This window comes from Bidens hawaiensis, unplaced genomic scaffold, assembly GCF_021521415.1.
Source record: "Bidens hawaiensis isolate Kalapana, Puna unplaced genomic scaffold, B.hawaiensis_p1.1 tig00041743_1, whole genome shotgun sequence".
Lineage (NCBI taxonomy): Eukaryota > Viridiplantae > Streptophyta > Magnoliopsida > Asterales > Asteraceae > Bidens > Bidens hawaiensis.
In genome coordinates, this window is record NW_027505737.1 from 119,311 (window position 1) to 140,625 (window position 21,315).

General features: G+C 35.4%; 1 protein-coding gene across 1 annotated transcript; it reads right to left on the reverse strand.

Moving 5' to 3' along the window:
* Positions 1–6,754: 6,754 nt before the first annotated feature.
* On the reverse strand, positions 6,755–20,348 carry LOC143615039 (cytokinin dehydrogenase 7-like). The gene is made up of 4 exons (XM_077088296.1): positions 19,713–20,348; positions 18,671–18,946; positions 8,534–8,796; positions 6,755–7,223 (listed from the first exon to the last, which is right to left on the reverse strand). The coding sequence occupies exons 1-4, from the start codon at positions 20,346–20,348 to the stop codon at positions 6,905–6,907; spliced, it is 1,494 nt and encodes a 497-aa protein (XP_076944411.1). The 3' UTR covers positions 6,755–6,904.
* Between the last annotated feature and the right edge of the window lie 967 nt (positions 20,349–21,315).

Here is a 21,315-nt window from a genome sequence, read left to right on the forward strand (position 1 = left end):
ATATACCTTAATATATAAAAATAAAAAATATATAATTAATAAATGAGTTCTCTCTCAACTATTGTCAACCTGCAACTTCATCTTCATCACCACCATCACTTCGCCCAATCAACCACCTCCCATCATCTCTGGTAATTAAGTCGCTGACCAGAATCTTTGTTACCTTCACTGCTATCGCTAGATCTGAAACTGAAAGTGGAAACCGATTTTATAGTAAATTATTTAAAACTTCGATTTGAACTCGAAAGGGTTCATGATTTTCATGTCAATTATGTCGAAAAACCAAGGCGAAGGGTGGTTGTTCTACAAACCTTCTCTATTATCTTATTCCTCACCACTGTCACACAACCCCATTTCCACCCAACCTACTTGATTTCCCTAAAAACACACTCTTGCCACCGACCTCTTCCCCAAACCCTCATTATATGAAATCTAAACCATGATAACGAAATTAAGCCACAAAATGAATGAAATCAAAATTTTGACTTCAACGATGGTTAGTATTTCGATTTAGCAATTTAACCACATAGCCAAACCCTATATTCGTATTGATTTTGATTTGGTCGATTCGTGGGTGATTTCTTGACATCATGTTCTTATTAGGTCGATTCGGGGATGATTGCTTGAATTTGAACACGCCATCATTACAAAGGTGGGGGTTCAGATATCAAGGGCTTTCAGATGTCAGGGGTTTTAGATTTAACCTTTATTTTCGGATCAATGCAAAAAGGAATCATTCTAGTTGGTCAAGACCAGGGTTTTGACCAGAACGTCGAAGAGAGAGACAACGGAGATGGTGGTAGGTCATTTTCCAGATTATCAGTGGCGGTGGTGATGTAGCAACAACCGAATACGAGTTGTAGTGGTTGTGGTTTATTTGTTCTCAAATATGAGAATGACGCCATTGATAACCAATGTTGTTGGAGGAGGAACATAATGTGATGGTGGGATGAGAATGGGGATGATGGAGGTCAATGATCGGGGTAGGGGATGTAGAAGAAGGGTGGGTATTTGACCCACACATAAGAATTTTTTGACAAAGCGTGCCATCTCAGCATCAGACAAACGGAGTAACCATCTGTTAGTCGTGGACCATTGTAAACAAATATACCTTCATTTGGGACCGTTACCAACCAAGTGATTAGTTGATACTATTATTTGCCAATATCACATAGTTGGAATTATTTAAAATCAATTTACATAAAAAAAATAATACATTAGTAAAAAAATGTAGTAGCTAGTATACAAATAATGTCCAATTCCAGAATGGTTTCGTCCAATTCACGATAAACAGGATAAAGTTTGTTGGTGTCTTCATCCACTTTTACCCCTACTAACAATATACATATTGCAAAGGTTGTCTTGCAATTCAACTAGGTCTAGGTATCTTAAAACAAGTTTCACCCATTACGTCATTCACTGGGATGCACGCGGCTATGGCTGAGTACAAGACTTGTTTACTTGACTTTTTTCGATCATAAAATAGAAAATAGACTGTTAGTCTACATACAACAATTATAACAATAAAAAATAATTAATTTAAAATTACCTCAAACTCTTTGAATGTAACTCTAGTCTTAAAAATCATTCCAATGACTTCAATCTTCTACATAATCAAAATATTTAAAGGGATCCACCTTTTGATTAATATAATCGTGTTTAAGTTTGTGAAGAAATCCTTTCATAATTGTGATCCTTTGTTTAATGATGGTGTCTTTCGCATCATCATTGGGTATTTTAAAGGATTCCTATATATTTTATCAATAAATTAAACTTTAAAAGCTACATTTACAAAATTTTAAACTACAAAAAATTCATACATTACCTTAATGTAGTCCCGTGTCATCTCGTACAACTTTCTATATAAATCTTTGGCCAGAAGATGAAAGGGAATCCGTTTGCTAAACGCAACACTAACTGAGTACATAAAGTAAGCAACATTATCACATCTGTCTGCCTTGCTATAGATCATTGAATTCAATTGTATGCTTTTTTGGACCATGCAAACATATAAGTACAACTATTCAATACACTCACTCTGGTTAGATTATGTAATCTGGACACAGATAAAATATTCATTGTTGATTGATTTTTACAAAACTCTGCATAATATTGATATGCGGTCCACACAAACATAAAAGTATAAATTCAGATTTTTACAAAATCCTATATAATCTTATCATATTCACACTTTAGAGAAATAAACATAAAATTCAATACACATTGTTATATTTGATTCGTACACTTTACATGTGTACACAAAAAAAGTTAACATAGAATTTAGTTTAAATAATCTTAACGGTAATAAACATATGAATTCAATTAGGTTTAACACAGAAACCCTAATTCAGTTATGTTTACTACATCTGTCTTTACGTTATTTACTAGATTTCGTACGTTTTGGATATAACATGTCCCCTTTCTTTTTTACTATATGAAATCCGCACTTTGACACATGAGATTCCGTAACGAGTAGATACTTCTGCAGGAGCATAATCTGTTTTCTGGTTAAATATATTACTAGATGTTTTTCCATAATTTTCGCATTCAGTTCTAGTTATTTCTGCACCTTCTGATATGTGAACAACATATCGGATCCCCTCTGCCCCTTTTTTTCATTACTAATCGAATATCCTTCACTATTTGACTAAAAAGGAGCGAAATGATCTTGTTTTGTTCCTTGGTTGAAAAGTGATATCTTGAGCAATCGGAGAATCACTTTGATAAACATATTTGATCTTGACCGACTCAATTAAGGTATTAGTCTTTGTTCTATTAGACAACAAAGATCACATCTTTTTGTAAGGCCCCGTTACCGGTGCCTCACTTTTGACGTTGGATTTACTCATAAACGCAGTTCTAAATATCAGAGTTAATTAAAATTTTCGCGGAATAATATAAAACATCAACCATTCGTTACAAATATCCAATTCGTCTTTTAAAACAGAACATAAACTATAACATTCAAAACATCATGACAATCTTCAGATGCCAGCCTCTTCAATCCTGCCATGTGTCCATCTCGAACCAGCTGTCTCAATCTGTTAACCTGCGTGCATACTAAAAGTCAGCTACGCTGAGTGAGTTCTAGTTAATCACATAACTTACTTTACATACACATATACGTGCCCGAAGGTACGCGTTACATACATAACCTGCTCATCATTCGTCCATACATACCCATAACTAATCTTACATTATAAAAGGCATTTCACCCTACATACCTCGGATATTATTAGGGTCCGGTACCCTCCATCTTCGGATATTATTAGGGTCCGGTCTCCCTTCATCCTCGGATATTATTAGGGTCCGGTACTCACCATCCTCGGATATTTAGGGTCCGGTCAACCTTTCTTCCATACCTTTATACCATACTTTTCTATATACATAATTGTAAGTTTCATACGTACATACATCATTCATTCTTCATCTACAACATATATATCATCGAACCATTACCTGGAAGTACATGCAATATCCAAAGATCGTTCACGTACCAACAAGAAAACATTCATACATTTCATTAATACATATATGGCATACACTTATCACTTAGGATAAGTGTATTAACTAATCACATCGAGTATGCACACAACCCCGAAAACATAGCAAGGAATGGGGCTAGAAACTCACCTGAATGCGGTTACGTTCACCGTTTATGGTTATTCCTTTCTTGAGCTGTGCACTACTGACTGTATAACAATTACACGTGTCACTATAACTATCCCTACCCATATCACGTTTCTAGTTTAATTATTACCCTCAACGAACGGGGCACCGGGGGCAGCGCCCCTAGCAGCGGGGTTCTAGCGGCGGCAGCCCCTAGCAGGGTCCAAGGGGCAGAGCCCCTGGCTGGGGTCGAGCTGCCAGGTCAGCTTGGAAAAATTTTATTTCCATTAAATGTCTTAACACATTTTCCATTAGAATTTTAAATCATTAATTAATTTGCTAACTTAAAAGTTCAATGGCTTCTTTGTAATTAAATCATTCTTTTTCTAAGTCCAGGGACTGTTCTATCATTTATCAAACTTCTAGTTCGTTACTCGGTTCTTAACGAATTGGGTATCATAACGACCTAGTTCTTGTCACGAGTTGGACCTTATGACGAACTGGTCCTTTTAACGAATTGGACCTTATAACGAACTGGTCCTTTGACGAATTGAACCTCATAGCGAATGGCCCCTCTGTAACGAATTGGACATTCTATTTCGTTATCTCCTTTTAGCGAATGGCCATAACGAATTGGGGTTAATTTGTTATCTTTTCTTTGACGAATTTGGATACGAACTAAGGCTAGTTCGTTAAACTTCCGTTAACGAATCAGCTGACGAATTGCCTCTAGTTTGTTAACTCTCCGTTAACGAATTAGGGTTAGGTCAGAGAATGTCAGAAACATTCTCTGACATACTAACCTCGTACCCGCCGCCTTTCCGGCGCCGTCACCGCTGGAAAACCGGGCAGTTGCCAGAAAAACGGGTTTCAGCACTATTTTCACCATTTTTCGTCCTGTTTGATCCAGATCTGAGCTAGGGTGATCCCTAGGCTCATCTTTTGCTCGGTTAACACCCGATTCCACCTGGATCTCGTGACTTTAACGGTTTAAAGGTTTCGGCTCGTCGTTCGCGACTAAATCTAACGGGTTTGAGCTCATACAATATCATACTATCATTACCTTGGATCAGGATCGGTTTTCTTTCTTGGTTCGGCTAGAGAAAAGAGAGAAACTAGAAAGAAAGCTTAAGTGTGTGTTTTGGGTGATGTATGGAATAGTCTAAATGAATAGATTATTTGGTAATTAAGGTTTATATAATTATGGATCATGGGCTTAAGCCCATGGTCTTTCCTTTTTCCTTCCTAGTCCAAGTCCATAATCCCATACCCATTTAACCCAACACTAGCCTAACTCATAATAACTCATGTTTTCATTTTATTAACCAAAACTAGAAAACAGGATGTTACACTTTTTCACTTCGTTCAAATAAAAGTTGTACCCGTACAGAATTCTTCTGTTTCTCAGTATGATCTTTATCATCATCTCTATTCTCTTTATCAAGTCTTCTATCCCACCTAGGTCTATGAATTTCTCTATCAATTCCATTACCTTATCCTTAGCCATGACGTTCCAACATTTCTTCCTGAATTTTCGTAGGAGTTGTTCCCGGGCATACTAAAAAAAAGGTTATTTACACCCAACCCCATCCCTTGGAAAGAAAAAGGTAGCACGAAGAAAGAAAAAAGCGAGATGGTGGTTTTTGTTGTTCCCGCGAAGCGAGGATGATTCGACTAGCGAATGAAGTGGGTCAACTTTTTGTCTTCGGCCATAAACTTTTTATTGCGGGTCGAGCTTTCGACAAAAAAAAAAGCGAAACGTATTCTTATCTAAGCTTCTTCCATGTGGATGAGCTCCCTGCCCCCATCTTATTCCATAAACTAAATGGATTCTTAGATCTTGTTCATGAGATTAAGAAAAAGAACTCTCATCTATTCTAATTTCTAATTTTTATGTATACTACAATTACTAAGCTTTTTTCTATTTCTTAATTTGTTGAAAAGAGATAGTTTCCAAATCACCCAGAATCAAAGAGAAATCATAATATAATCTAACACGTCATTTGGAAGTCATCTTGTTCTTTATATGCAATAATAAAAAGGGCCTACGGCGTAGCTTATTGCATGTAAACAATATACTCGTTTTATGTTTTGAAAGTGCAATGTTTCAAAACATAAAACGAATATCGTGTTTACATCAAGATAAAGGCAAACATGCATCAAGCTACGTCGTAGTCCTTTTTGAACTGCAAAACTCAATCTTGTAAAAACTATATTAATAGATCTTGTAGTCATAATATTACTATGCATAACCCGTTGGAGTCGGTTAAGTAGCTCCGTAGATTTAGGTACGAGAAAACCAAAAGTGTCAAATACAAAAGTATATATATTTATTTTATTTCTACTTTCTCCAAACCACCGTTGTCTACTTCAAAGTAACTTTTTATGTGCTCCAAGCTATACTTAGCTTGAATGGCTGTTAGACACAGTTAGATTATATGTAATATTGTTTAGAGTTTTCACCCATAATTATTTTATATCTATTTAATTTATGCTTTATTCCTTATCTTTCGGTGAATTGTTAGTTACTAAATCAACTATCTATAAGTGTTATCAAGTTCTTAAAGGCACGTATGTTCCTCACCAAACTGGATATTTTTTACAATCATTTGAGATGGACGGTCTGGAGCAACCCTTTTGAATAATTAAGCTAAAGATATCCAATAACATGGTTAGCTAAAAAAGTTATACTTGGTTTTATTTGCCATCATTGGGTTTCTCATCATATTTAAAAGAATAAACATATAATTTTACTTCTTCAATTCTAATATAAATACATAGCTTTGTAAAAGACAAAAAGTAACAATATACGAGCATAATCCAAACTACACTTTATTAACTAATAATAATTAAGGCCATGGATTAACAAATGTAAGATTTAAAGTTCATTTTCTAATGATGAGACAGAGTTATTTATCCCTTAGTGATGATAAGGGTTAATTAATTCGTTAGAGTAAGATTTCTCTTTGTAACAAAAGTGAAGTGTTATTAATTACTTGTAATATAGTGTTAAAGATTATTTATTTCTAGATTATTAAAATTTAGTTCGTAATTTATAAAGTAAAATATTTCAATTATTTTATTATAAATGAAAGTGACAATAAGTAAACAATCAAAGATATGGATCAAAATTGAGTGCCAAAAAGTATTCCTTTACATTGGTTGCTTGAAATGACTTCTTTTCCCAATTGAATACAACTAAAGTGAACAACATGATCCAACAACAGGAATATAAAATTTTGTAAGAAACAAAATAATTGTACAAGCCTACAAACCATTGACTTCAATCCAATGATCATTCACCAATATTGTTTCTTGTAAAAATCTTTTGTCCCGGTGCAAGAATAGCCAGCGGATCATATCTGGACTTCATCTCTACAAACCGAGGCCATCGATCCCCAAAGTGTTGCTTCCACCCTTCTTTGGTATTGTAATGAGGCAAGTACAACTTGAAATTGAGCCCGTTTCTAACACATACTTGAAAAATTTCATGGTTTTGTGCCACTAGATCCCTTACGCTTGGAGACTTTTGATACGGGTTGGTGAACCGAAGCAAGGCGACAATATAAAAGATGTCCCCGTCAGGTAATACTACCGACGTACGCTCGTCCCACCTAACCGAATATATAAATATTAAAGTTTATCTAAACTTAATGAATACGATATCGATTTTCATCTTCAAAATAAGGTGGTCCAATCTACACAATGGAAGGACCACAATGAGATGTACTCAATGATGAGGCAAGATAGAGTCCAGGTCAACATATTAAGAATTTGTAATTTTAAGATTTAAGAAAAATATTTAAAAAAAAAAGAAAGAAAGAAAGAAATGGGTGTGTAAGACAAGGACATTTTGGACCGAAAGAAAGAAAATGAAATAGAACCATATGGTGTCATTTTAAGAGATGGGTCCATCCGGTTTGCGTTGTCGTTTCTGATTCGCCAGAGACTGCTCGGACAGCTACATCACTTGCGAATCTCGTTTTCCATCAAAAGATAATTACACTACTGTCAAATTACACTTGTACCCTTTTTTACTTATCTTTTTACTCACATCCACGCCCGCCAATCTGAAACCATCCAACCAAAATAACTGAAGATGGTTTGGCTTTGGCGTCATTGCAGCCTAGCGTGGGTCCATCTCCACCAAATTACATGGAATTAGCTATCATTTTGGGTCCCACTTTCACTTTCACCCTCCAAAATATTGTAGTTTTCTGGTTGTTTGTTTAACATGTTTGCTAAAACAGTCACCCAGATTAAATCTAACACAAAAAAGTAAACGCATTTACAACTCGATTACATTTTTTTACGACCTGACATCTGTCCCTAATATATAATTATCTTAAAGAAAGACTATATATATATATATATATGATAAAGTAATATAACAATAGACAACTACGGGTCTACGGTTTTGTTGATATGTAAAGTTTAGACTTTAGATTGATGTATTAAAATAAATGATATTTTAATTTGGTGGATGTTGAAGTTTTGGTAAAATATAATGAGGCGTGAATAAGTACATAGACATATGAGTTATGACCTCATTTTTTTCAAGATCTTAACCACCCTATCTAAGCCGTTCAGCAAAATAGTCAACATTACACCATATATTATATTGACACCTACTACCATTGCCCTAACTATATTTATACTAGTGGACGGGTCCAGGAGGGGTCGCAATCCGCCACGTAGGAAGATGGTAGAACCCGACCACCACGTGACCATCATGGCTTTTTTGTTAACTTTGATGGAACTAGTCTATCACCTCCACATAACGTTAAGGTTGGGTCCAAGAATTGGACACAATGCCCAAAACGACCCCCCCCCCCCCCCCCCACCAGTGCCTTTTAATTTAAGATATAATACGACAAGATATCACGCAAATGGCAGATCATATGATAATAAAGGGATTACTCACCTGCTTCGTAGTATAGGGTAGACTAGCATAGGGCCTCCAATCCCATCCTTCAAGATTTTCTTGAACACAAAATGATTAAAATCGGATATTGAGGATTTGGATACAAATAGGTTGAGCCAAGGATGTGGGGCGTCCCATATGCCATTGGCTTTTGCTTGCTTTTCTGCTTCCTTTACACGTAGTAGGAATTCAATGTAGCTCAGGTCCACCTTGAATAATGTATCTTTCATAAATCTCAACCGTTCAAGCAACCTCGTTGCCATCTATTTTAGGAAATAAAAGAAATCAAATAAGGGAAAACGATAATGTTTTCAAAACCGAATGATGACATAATATATTTACAAGTAAAATAATACTCCAACTTATTAAAAAATAGAAGAATAAAGGGTATAAAGAAAAAAAAAGAAATATATACTACTTGAACATAATTAAAAACAGAAAATTAAGGGTATACAGAAAAATATATATTTTTTAAACCTCTCAAAAGGTTTATAAAACTCAATTTCAAAACCCTAATGTAATCTTTTATAAAAGGTCATATGTAATCTTTTAATTTGTACCGCATCATGTCCATTGATCTAAATGAACTTTGCTTAGACTCTGTAAAATGTCTGTAACGCAACGAAAAACTCCCTATGTTAAGGGTTCGAGACGATTGGTAATGGCGAAAAGGTAATTTGAAAGTAGGGGATAATAAAAATGAAAAAGGATGGGGTTATATTTATATATAGTGGGGGACCAAAAACGTCACCAAAATCTCAATGACTGGCAAAACGACAGCGCACTGGAAATCCTTACGGTGAACATTAATGTTTAGGACAGAGACAATATGCTAGTTCTCTCACCTCATCAGTACGGGTGTCAATCTCGTAAATATGACCAAACTCTGAGGTCGTTTTTGCCCTTTGTGTCAGAGAATCCAATGGAAGATACAGTAGTTGCCTTATTGTCAGTCTCAAAAAAAGGTTTTCTGGCTACACTAAAACAACCGTGCTTTGCTGGGGCCAAAATGGTAATTTGTGTCATCGCTAGAAGAAGATGTAACCGGTCCTCCTCGTCTATTCAAGAGCCACGTCTGCAAGTAAAGCTTACAGAATATTTTTTTGACTTTTTTTACCTTGAGTCCTTAACCTCATCCTCTTATGCCGGACCCTACCACGTCAAACATCCTAAAATTGACCAACCATCGTAGGTCAATATGGTCAACCCTATTCATACGTATTCTTAAATCATAAATCCTAGTTTCACTAAAACCCTATTCATACGTATTCTTAAATCATAAATCCTAGTTTCACTAAATATAAATATATAAATATATATATATATATATATATATATATATATATATATATATATATTCATTTGATCGTTACTATCGTCACTACAAAATTCAAATTAAAATCTACATTGGAGTGTATTAGGCGTTTTATATCTTTTCCCTTCAAAGAAATATGAATTAAAACAATTAATGCAAAACTTGCAATAATGTGCACCATTATTGTATTGATTTGGAAAATTGACATCTATTTGAGTAGTACTATTATTATTTTTACCGTCAAATCTTTTACTCTCCAACACATAATCCAGGACTTTTAAGTGATTAAAAGGTTTTTGCTTTTCTCACTAGACAACCAACTTTAAAACAATTAAGTATTCATATTTCAGATGAAAATAAAAAGTACTAGTATTTATTTTGAAGATTTAACAATAAGAAAAGTAATATTTAAAAACCCCAATTATTATCATTATTTATTATTTTTAAACCAAAACGATTTTTGAAAATAATTATCAAATTATTGTTGGGTTTTATACAAGATTATCAAAGTTCAAGTTAACCATATTTAACTAGAAAACGCAACGGAAGCTTAGATTTTAAAACTTGTTATGAACATACCATTATGTTAAAACTAAAACCCAAAGAACAAGGATCAATATTACAAGAACAAGATGCTCACAAAAGTAAATTGTACCTTCTTATACCTTATGAGAAGATGTAGGTGGATGAAGAAGATAATGTCTTCAAATGGCAAGGTTGCAAAGGAGAAACCCTCAAGCTTTTGATACCCCAAGCTTTTAAACAACAACACCAACTTGTTGCTAGGATTAGAACACTTGAATCAAGCTCACAAAACACCCCCTTTCTTTGGCCAAAGTGGCCGTGGATATTGAGAGAGAAAGAGAGAGAGTTTTACACTTGAAAATACAAAAGAAAACAAGACCCAAAATGCATGTGTGTTGAATGGAGGAACATAAAAGGAGAACCAAAGAGCATCTTGGTCTTTGATTGGGTAAAACCACCACCCCCACATGGGTGGCCGGTTTTTGTTTTGTTTTCCTTTTTTTTTTTTTTTTTTGTTTTGTATTTTGTTTTAACCATTTAAAACATCTCCATTCATTTTATAAAACTCATTTTTATAAAATGTACATACATTTATATAATTATTTAACCAATTAAATAATTAATTTATATAAACAAATTATCCAGATAATTTATTTAAATCCTCAAGTGTGTTTGTTTAGAAAACCAATTTTCTAAACACGTAGTGTTCGGTATTCATTTAAATGATCAAATCATTAAAAGAATACATTTGGTGTCGTCTAGCTTGTTATTGGGTATGACCCGACTTGGATCAAACACAGTTAGCCACATTAATATAAGTATGTGTCTCGGGCATACGTAATTCCAACAATCTCCCACTTGCACGAGATACATAGAAAATTAATGCAAGTGGTGAATACCGCCTAACAACAGTTCACCACCCCTAATGTGTTTGACGAAGTGCCATTCATTAACATCATCCCTTCAAGTCCCTTACTTGATATGATTTAGGTGAATCTATCATTATATCCCTTTGTTACTAGATGTCATGTTGGATCTAAGAGACATAGGCGATCATTCTCTTTACAATTCAACTTTATCAGGCCTTAGACATCTAAACTCTCAACACATAAGAGGAACAAATTCCATCTTGACTGTATACGCCTCTCACTATCACTTTATACTCCACCTGAGCTCATCCTTATGTACCATCTTTTACGAATAGCGAAGGGCAGAGTCAAAGTGTAATACTTGGTGAAAATCAAGACCCAGTATACATCTCAGGTCTAAGGATAATATGAAATTCTCCTTTACTCAAAATTACTAATGATCAGGTCCATTGACTCCATGTAGTAATATTGAGAGCGGGTCAGTCCAATATTCGTATCCCACAAATATCTATGAACCTTGGCAGCAAACCTATGCTCCATATTCATTCCTTATGAATATCCACCAATCCTAGTTCATAATAGTCTTGCTTCATATTTGTTCCCACAAATGTGATCGACTACGGACTTTTAGAATAAGATAACTTATTCATGGATTAAACATGCAAAATTAGAATTTAACTCAAGATTCCATAATCATATAAAAGAGTTAAATTACAAAAGTCTTTTAAACGTAAATACAAAATAGATCAAATCCAATTACTAGAATATCGGAGTCCTAAGCCACTCGCATGACGCTCATGTTTCGGTCTTTCTAGGAGCTTCGTGAATGGATCCGCAAGATTTTGATCAGTTCCAACTTTGCGAATACATATCTTTCCTTTTTCAACTTCATCCCTTATGTAGTTGAATCTCCGCTCTATGTGCCTTGTCTTTTGGTGCGAACGAGGTTCCTTGATTTGTGCAATCGCACCCTCGTTGTCACAAAAGATTTCTAGGGGGTCTTGAATGGAAGAGACCACCCCTAGATCAGTAATGAATTTCTTCAACCATGCAGCTTCCTGAGCTGCCAATGAAGCGGCGATGTATTCTGATTCTGTAGTGGACAATGCTACCACTTCCTGTTTTGAGCTCTTCCAAGAGACAGCTCCTCCATTAAGAGTGAACACATACCCAGACTGTGATCGAGAATCATCTCGATCAGTTTGGAAGCTCGCATCCGTGTAACCTTTTATAGCGAGTTCCTCCTCACCAGATCCATATATCAGAAACATATCCTTAGTTCTCCTAAGGTATTTCAATATGTTCTTAACAGCCATCCAATGACTGTTTCCTGGATTCTGTTGGTATCTGCTTGTCATGCTCAAAGCGCATGACACATCCGGTCTAGTACATATCATCGCATACATAATGGATCCTATAGCAGAAGCATATGGGATTTGTTTCATCATCTCTTGCTCATCCTTTGAGCTTGGACATTGAGCTAAACTCAATATGGTCCCTCTTTGAATAGGTACAAAACCTTTCTTGGAGTTTTCCATCTTGAACCTTTTCAAGATCTTATCAATGTATGTACTTTGGTTCAAACCTATCAAGCGCCTTGACCTATCCCTATAGATCTTTATTCCCAAAATATAGGCAGCTTCACCAAGATCCTTGATGGAAAATCTACTTCCAAGCCAAGCCTTAACGCTTTCCATGGTTGGAATGTCATTTCCAAATAGTAGAATGTCATCGACATACAATACTAAGAAGGTAATTATACTCCCACTAGCTTTCTTATACACACAAGCCTCATCAGCATTCTTGATGAATCCAAAATTTTTGATTTCTTCATCAAAACGATGATTCCAAGTTCTAGATGCTTGTTTCAATCCATAGATTGATTTCTTTAACTTGCATACTTTATTAGGATGTTTCGGATCGACAAAACCTTCAGGCTGAACCATATAGACATCTTCCTCAAGATATCCATTTAGGAAAGCGGTCTTGACATCCATTTGCCAAATTTCATAATCATAATGTGCAGCTATGGCAAATAATATCCTAATAGACTTTAGCATTGCCACAGGCGAAAAAGTTTCATCATAATCAACCCCTTGAGTTTGAGTGAAACCCTTAGCTACAAGTCTTGCTTTATAAGTATCCAAGTTTCCATGCATATCAGTTTTTCTTTTGAAAACCCACTTACTTCCAACAGCTTTGGAGTTGAGTGGTAGTTCAACCAATTCCCAAACTTGGTTGTCATACATGGATTGCATCTCAACGTTCATGGCTTCAAGCCATTTGTCACAATCATTCTTGGACATTGCATCACGGTATGTGGTTGGTTCATCCGAATCTACCACGTAGCAACCTTCTATAAAAAATCCATATCTTTCAGGTGGATTGCTAACTCTACCAGATCTGCGAACGTTTTGTGTGTTTTGATCAACCACTTGATCACTTTCAACAACCTCTTGTTGAGTGCTAGTATCAACCAATTGTGTATCATCTTGTGGTTCTTGATCCTCATCAAGTTTCACTGTTCTACTATTAGTTCCTTCCTTAAGGAACTTAGTTTCCAAGAACTTACCCTTTCGAGCAATAATAACATTTTGCTCACTAGGATCATAAAAGTAATATCCTAAATCATCTTTAGGATAACCTATAAAGATACACTTAGTGGATCGGACTTCTAATTTGTTTGGGGTGTATTGCTTTACATAAGCTACACAACCCCAAACTCTTAAGAATGATAGCGATGGAGCCTTTCCATGCCATATTTCAAAAGGTGTCTTCTCCACTTTCTTGGTTGGAGCCATATTCAATATGCGAACAGCGGAAAGTAAAGCATAGCCCCAAAATGATAGAGGTAAAGTGCTTCTAGCCATCATCGATCGAACCATATCTAATAGGGTACGATTTCTCCTTTCAGACACACCATTATGTTGTGGTGTTCCAGGTGGAGTAAGTTGTGAAATAATTCCACAACTCTTAAGATGATCTTGAAAAACACCACTTAGGTATTCACCTCCTCTATCACTACGAAGTACTTTGATTGTGGTCTTGAGTTGTCTTTCTACTTCAGTTTTGAAGTCTTTGAACATTTCAAAAGCTTCATCTTTGTGTTTCATTAAGTACACATAACCATATCGACTATAATCGTCAATAAAGGTAATGAAGTATCTTTCACCATTCCTAGTCATTGGTCTAAAAGGACCACATACATCCGAATGTATGATACCCAATAATTCTTTTGACCTTTCAAAAGTTTTATTAAAGGGTTGCTTTGTCATTTTGCCTTGTAAACAAGATTCACATACATCAAATGAATCATACTCATTTGTTTCTAGAATACCATTCTTGCGAAGAGTTTGCATGCGATTCTTGCTTATATGTCCAAGGCGACAATGCCAAAGATAGGAATCACCCAAGTCCTTCTTGAGTTTCTTGGTGTTGACATTGTACATTGAACTACTATGTGACGCACCAATTTGATCTATTTCATATATACCATTTATGGGTATAGCTTTAAAATAAAATATGCCATTCATCAAAACATGAATATCATAATCAATAAACTTAAGATCAAAGCCACATTGTTTTAAAAGAGACACGGAAATAATGTTTCTCCTTAACTTAGGAGCATACAAAACATTCTTCAAAATTACTTCCAAACCACTTGGAAGCTTTAACAAGTAGTCTCCTTGGGCTTGGACTTCAACTCTTGCTCCATTGCCCATAAAGAGACTAATGTCCCCTTTGTTGAGTTGTTTACTTCTTTTGAACCCCTGCAACAAATTGCAAATGTGAGTTCCACATCCGGTATCAAGTACTCATGTATTTGAAGAAATAACATTTAGTTCAATATGTATAGTAAAGATAATACCTGAGGTATGCCCCGCATCCCTCTTATCTTTTAACGCATTGAGATAGGTCGGACAATTCCTTTTCCAATGACCTATCTCTCCACACTCAAAGCATGGATCTTGCGCCGCAACCTTTTGCTTCTTTTCCTTCGGTTTGATGGGCGTGATGGCTTTCCTCTTTCCCTTTCCTTGGACGTGGCCCTTGCCCTTAGCAACACTTGCTTTGGGGTTGGAGTTATGTCCCCTTTTTCCTTCATTGATTGTTAGAACGGGTAAAACCCTTTTACCCATTCCCGCTTCGGCCGTTCTTAGCATTGCGTGAAGCTCACCAATGCTTTTGTCCCACCCATTCATGTTATAATTCATGACAAAGGTTTCAAACCTTTTGGTCAAAGAGTTGAGGATCAAATCCGTAGCCAACTCATTAGACACGGGACAATTCAACCTACGAAGCTTTTCGATGTAGCTTTTCATCTTTAGGACATAAGATGAGACGCTTTGGGTTTCCTCCATACGACATGCATGAAACGCTCGAACCGTTTCGAAACGTTCCGCTCTAGCTTGTTGAAGGAACATTTCCTTCAATTGAGTTATCATGTCGTATGCCCCATGATGCTCGAAATCCTTTTGGATTTCGGGAATCATAGTCCCTAACATGAGGCAAGAGGCTTGCACCGAATCTTTGGTGTACTTGACCCAATTGTTATACGCCTCCTCATCTTCCACGTTAGGCTCGTCGGGAATGGGATCGTCTAAGACATATGATATCTCTTCTTGTTTGAGAACTATTCTCAAGTTGCGATACCAATCCATAAAGTTATTATGGTTTAGACGATCCTTTTCAAGGATGGTTCTTAAGGATAGGTTACGGGTGTTATGGGTAGAGGTGTTTGCATTGTTAGCGGCCATCTACAAAATTTAACAAAGTTTTATTTTAGTATTATAAACAATTTAATTATTAATACCCTTTTATTCCAAATTTTAAAATAATAATTAAATTCTAGAATCCAATGATAAATCAAATTTCGGTTAGGTGACCTTTATCCCGTTATTTGATTTAACAAGGTAGTCAATCTTGACAATTGCAACCCTTTGCAACTTCTAGAGGTATGGGACCATTCGAAATCCTTATTTCGTGTTGGCATGTTTATCCCATCAACACCATTAGATCCCATGCTTAGGTGACCTTTATCACATGGTTTCTAATTCAAGTCGTCCTACTTGTATAAACATGTAAGATTAACATACAAGTGGTTAGGTGACCTTTATCCCACAAATATGTTAATATTACCCTAAGTATATTAGTTTGCTCAAAATGGTTAGGTGACCTTTATCCCATTAAAAGTTTCCTAATACGTTAAGTGTCATACAAAAGGATGGTGTTAGACTTGTTTCTTTGGTAATTATGAAAAAAGGGATTTTAAATTTTTCAAATATTCTAGTTGAAAAACATTATGCCATATCCTAACATGCATTTAGAAATATGGCGATTTTGAAAACCAATTTTCAAGGTTCTAGTTATAATAAAACCAATTTTATTATAGGTGAGTGATCGCTTAGTTTTAATAAACCCATTTAATTAAACTAATTGACGCGATATTACCAAATATATATTAGAACCCGTTTTATGCTTGTTGTCGTTCCTATGTGACGGTTTGGATATCCTAATATCTATCAACCACACATTACATTAAGTAAAACAAACAACCAAGCATACACATGCAAAATATAGTCATAACCGAAAACCGCTAAATTTGACCATACTTGTTAGCCGAAACAAGTATAGGTCATAAGTCACACCTAAGGGACAAAACATGACACAAGGATGGAATGTTGACTCCCACTTGACCTTGCATCCAAATGCTTCAAGTATCCTCTCCAAGTTGTTGTGTTCTTGTTGGGCTTGTTAATGGGCTCCAAACTTCCAAAAGTCTTCTTGGGCCCAAGAGTGAAATTTATGGGCCTAATGGGCTTGAATCCCATGATGGGCCGGTGAGGCCCAACAAGCCCAAAATTTCGGTCCAAGGCCCAAATCCACCAATTCTTGCATCTTCAATTTTTACAAAATGTATCCTAATACATATTTTTCTAAAAAAAAGGAAAATGCAACTAATCTATTTATTACATACCAATTTATGAATAAATAAATTACACAAGCCTAAGATTATGAATTATTACAACCATATTGAATAATAAACATAATCAACATACACAAACAACAATCAACACATCCAAGGTCTAGGTTTCGGTTATGACACAATCAAACATACCAAATGTTCTAAGCATGCAACCTAAGCAACCAATGCCCAAATACCCCCAAAAAAGAATCGGCCCCCCCCCCCAAAAGGCTACGGCCAATTTTTTTTTTTTTTTTTTTTTTTTATATTCAACATCCAAATGTTAATAATGGTTTCCTAAGATCTTTCCATGCATGTCAAGATCTTACAAAACCATGAGGGGTAAAATCCACCAAATTTTCGGACTTCCCTTTTCACCCATGAAAAAAAAAATCCGAAATTTATGAATACAAAAGAAGCATAAGTCCTTGTAACCGGCTCTTGATGCCATTGTTGGGTTTTATACAAGATTATCAAAGTTCAAGTTAACCATATTTAACTAGAAAACGCAACGGAAGCTTAGATTTTAAAACTTGTTATGAACATACCATTATGTTAAAACTAAAACCCAAAGAACAAGGATCAATATTACAAGAACAAGATGCTCACAAAAGTAAATTGTACCTTCTTATACCTTATGAGAAGATGTAGGTGGATGAAGAAGATAATGTCTTCAAATGGCAAGGTTGCAAAGGAGAAACCCTCAAGCTTTTGATACCCCAAGCTTTTAAACAACAACACCAACTTGTTGCTAGGATTAGAACACTTGAATCAAGCTCACAAAACACCCCCTTTCTTTGGCCAAAGTGGCCGTGGATATTGAGAGAGAAAGAGAGAGAGTTTTACACTTGAAAATACAAAAGAAAACAAGACCCAAAATGCATGTGTGTTGAATGGAGGAACATAAAAGGAGAACCAAAGAGCATCTTGGTCTTTGATTGGGTAAAACCACCACCCCCACATGGGTGGCCGGTTTTTGTTTTGTTTTCCTTTTTTTTTTTTTTTTTTTTTTTGTTTTGTATTTTGTTTTAACCATTTAAAACATCTCCATTCATTTTATAAAACTCATTTTTATAAAATGTACATACATTTATATAATTATTTAACCAATTAAATAATTAATTTATATAAACAAATTATCCAGATAATTTATTTAAATACTCAAGTGTGTTTGTTTAGAAAACCAATTTTCTAAACACGTAGTGTTCGGTATTCATTTAAATGATCAAATCATTAAAAGAATACATTTGGTGTCGTCTAGCTTGTTATTGGGTATGACCCGACTTGGATCAAACACAGTTAGCCACATTAATATAAGTATGTGTCTCGGGCATACGTAATTCCAACAATTATGCCATATAAAAGTAACATCGGAATGGCGAAAAGTGAAGTTAGAAAGCAGGAGCACTATAAGGTGCGATGCACAGGATCAAGAAAAGTAAATTTAACGGGAAAAGACTCACTGTATCAACTGTGGACGAGCAGTTTTCCTTGCTGTAATGTAAAGCGAGTTCTAAGCAATACATAACCGGGTTATCAGATCGGGTCATGACACTCGGGTCGGGTAATTGATCCGCTTCCAACACCACCGATGGCCACCCGTTTACCGGGTCATCACTGTTCACAAACAAGAATCCCTCCACGTAATCAAACGACTCGCCTTCGGGTCGAGTTATTAACCACTCCGCGTCCCGAGTGAAGTCTTCGAACTCGGAGTACACCACTCTTATCCACCTCACCTATTTGTTTAGTATTCATCCAAAAAATTATTTAATTTAATAAAAATATTCCATTGGCCATAAAAACAAAAATAAAAATGTTTCTTCTTCAGCAAAAATGTATAACTGTCTTCCAGCAAATATAAATTAATATAATAAAATAATTCTTTTCCCCGAAACAAATTGTATAACATTAAGCAAAAGTAATTCAATATAATAAAAACATTTAGCAAAAATAATTTAATTTAATAAATCAGTTGCCCAAAAAAACTAAAAATAAAAGAATTCATATGAAATTCGTCAAATATGTTTTAACATTCAGCAAGAATAATGTTTATATAATAAAATAATTCTATTGGTCAAAAAAATAGTATAAAATTCATCAAAATAACTTAATTTAATTTAGTAATTCTGTTGGTCAAAAAAATTGAAAATTTTGAATGAAATTCATAAAAATGTATAAAATTCAGCAAAAATAATTTTAACTTGACAAACATATTTTGTTGGCCAAAAAAATATAAAAAATTGTATAAAATTCGTCAAAAACGTATAACAGTCAGCAAAAAAATTTTAACTTCATAAAACAACTCTGTTGCCCAAAAAAAAATAAATAAAATTCATCAAAAATGTATAACATTTGGCAAAAATATTTTAACTTAATGAAATGACTTTATTGGCCAACCTCAAAGAAACAAAAATTAATTTTATAACATTCAGCAACAAAAAACAAATATTTCTAAAAAAATATGGGTACAACCAACAAAACACGACGTACAAAACCACTAACCATATCCGGAGCGGGTTGAACAACGACCCGAGCCCTCGTAATAATCCCAAACTGTCCAAGCCCACCAAGAACCGCGAAAAAAAGGTCCGAATTATCCTGACTGGAACAAACAACGGTCTCACCGTTACCCGTAACAACTTCCAACTCCGTTACATTTGACGTCTGCGGTCCGTAACGAAACGTCTGTCCACTCACACCGCCGTTAGACAACGTCCCACCCACCGTTAGCCCCAGGTAATCCGTCCATGACCTTGGCGCCAGCCCGTAGTTCATGACGCAACTTTTCAACACGTCTTCCCATAATGCCCCTCCGTTGACGTCAACCGTGGTGTTATTATTAGATAAAACGACGTCGTGAAGCGTGAATGATTTCATGTCGATGAGGAGGCCGTGGTTGTTGGTGGAGATGGACTGGCCGTTGATGGAGTGGCCGTTGCCTCTGGCGGTGACGGTGAGGGTTGGGGAGTGGGAGGCGAAGTGGATGGCGGTGGAGGAGGGGCGGATGACGGCGAAGGGAGAGGTGGAGTGGAGGCCGCCGAAGTCTTTGATGAGGGTGGAGTGGTAGTCGATGGTGCCGTCGAGAGTGGTGTCGTTGTCGTGAACGAAGTCATGTTGTTGCTCTAAATAAGCTATCATGGTGGTGGTGGTTGTTTCTCTCTCTAGAAGAAGATTGGGTGGGTAATAGGGTGAAACATTTAGATGAAATTGGTTTTTATTAGTGTTTAGAATATTCATGTAAGATGATGATTATAATTTATAGGTTTTTTTTCATAATGCTCCTTTTGATGTATATTGTATACATATAATATTTAAAATGTAATTTATTAAGTTAAATAGCTTTTGCAACAACTTGAATAATTAATTAACTACTACTGCTTTAACCCAAGCCGATTGTTTAAAAGCCATTCATAATAGTATTTCGGACGTTGATGAGGCTGATCCGTTTCCCTAAGCCGGTTGGAAAACTCTTCGCCATATAATTGTTTTTCTTGACGTTTTCAAAACCATAACCACTAAATTATCAAAGGTTTATTATTCACTGGTATAATTTAGTAACTTTATGCTTGTATCACATGGCTTTAAACTTTAAAAATTATGAGAATAAAAGTTCAATGTTTAAAGTAATATGGAAAAACAAATGAAAGAGAAATTTAAAAAATATTTGAATAATTACCACCTGTTTTTACATGTGTTGCCGGTTTAAACCCCGTTTATAAATATTCTTGAGGTTGAAGCATTATAGATGAAATATATGACGATTTCAATTTGAATATGTATGAGATCGATCCGAAATTGTCAACTAAAGCTAAGGATGCCTTTGGTGACAATTTGCATCAAATTTATTATAATTATTTAAAATTAAAAGAACTTACAACACACGTAAATATTATGCGGGATACAATAGCAGTCGTCCGATTAAGGACCTGCTTTCGACTATATTGAATTTTGTTTGTGAATCAATGGATGAACAATAAGGGGGCACTCCAACAAGCGAACTCGGCCGGTATGGTGGAGCGAACTTTTTGTAGCCATAGTTCTGGCCGAATAATATCACAATTTTTATATTTTGGATTTGTGAGAATGAAAGGAAGTGAATTTTCAA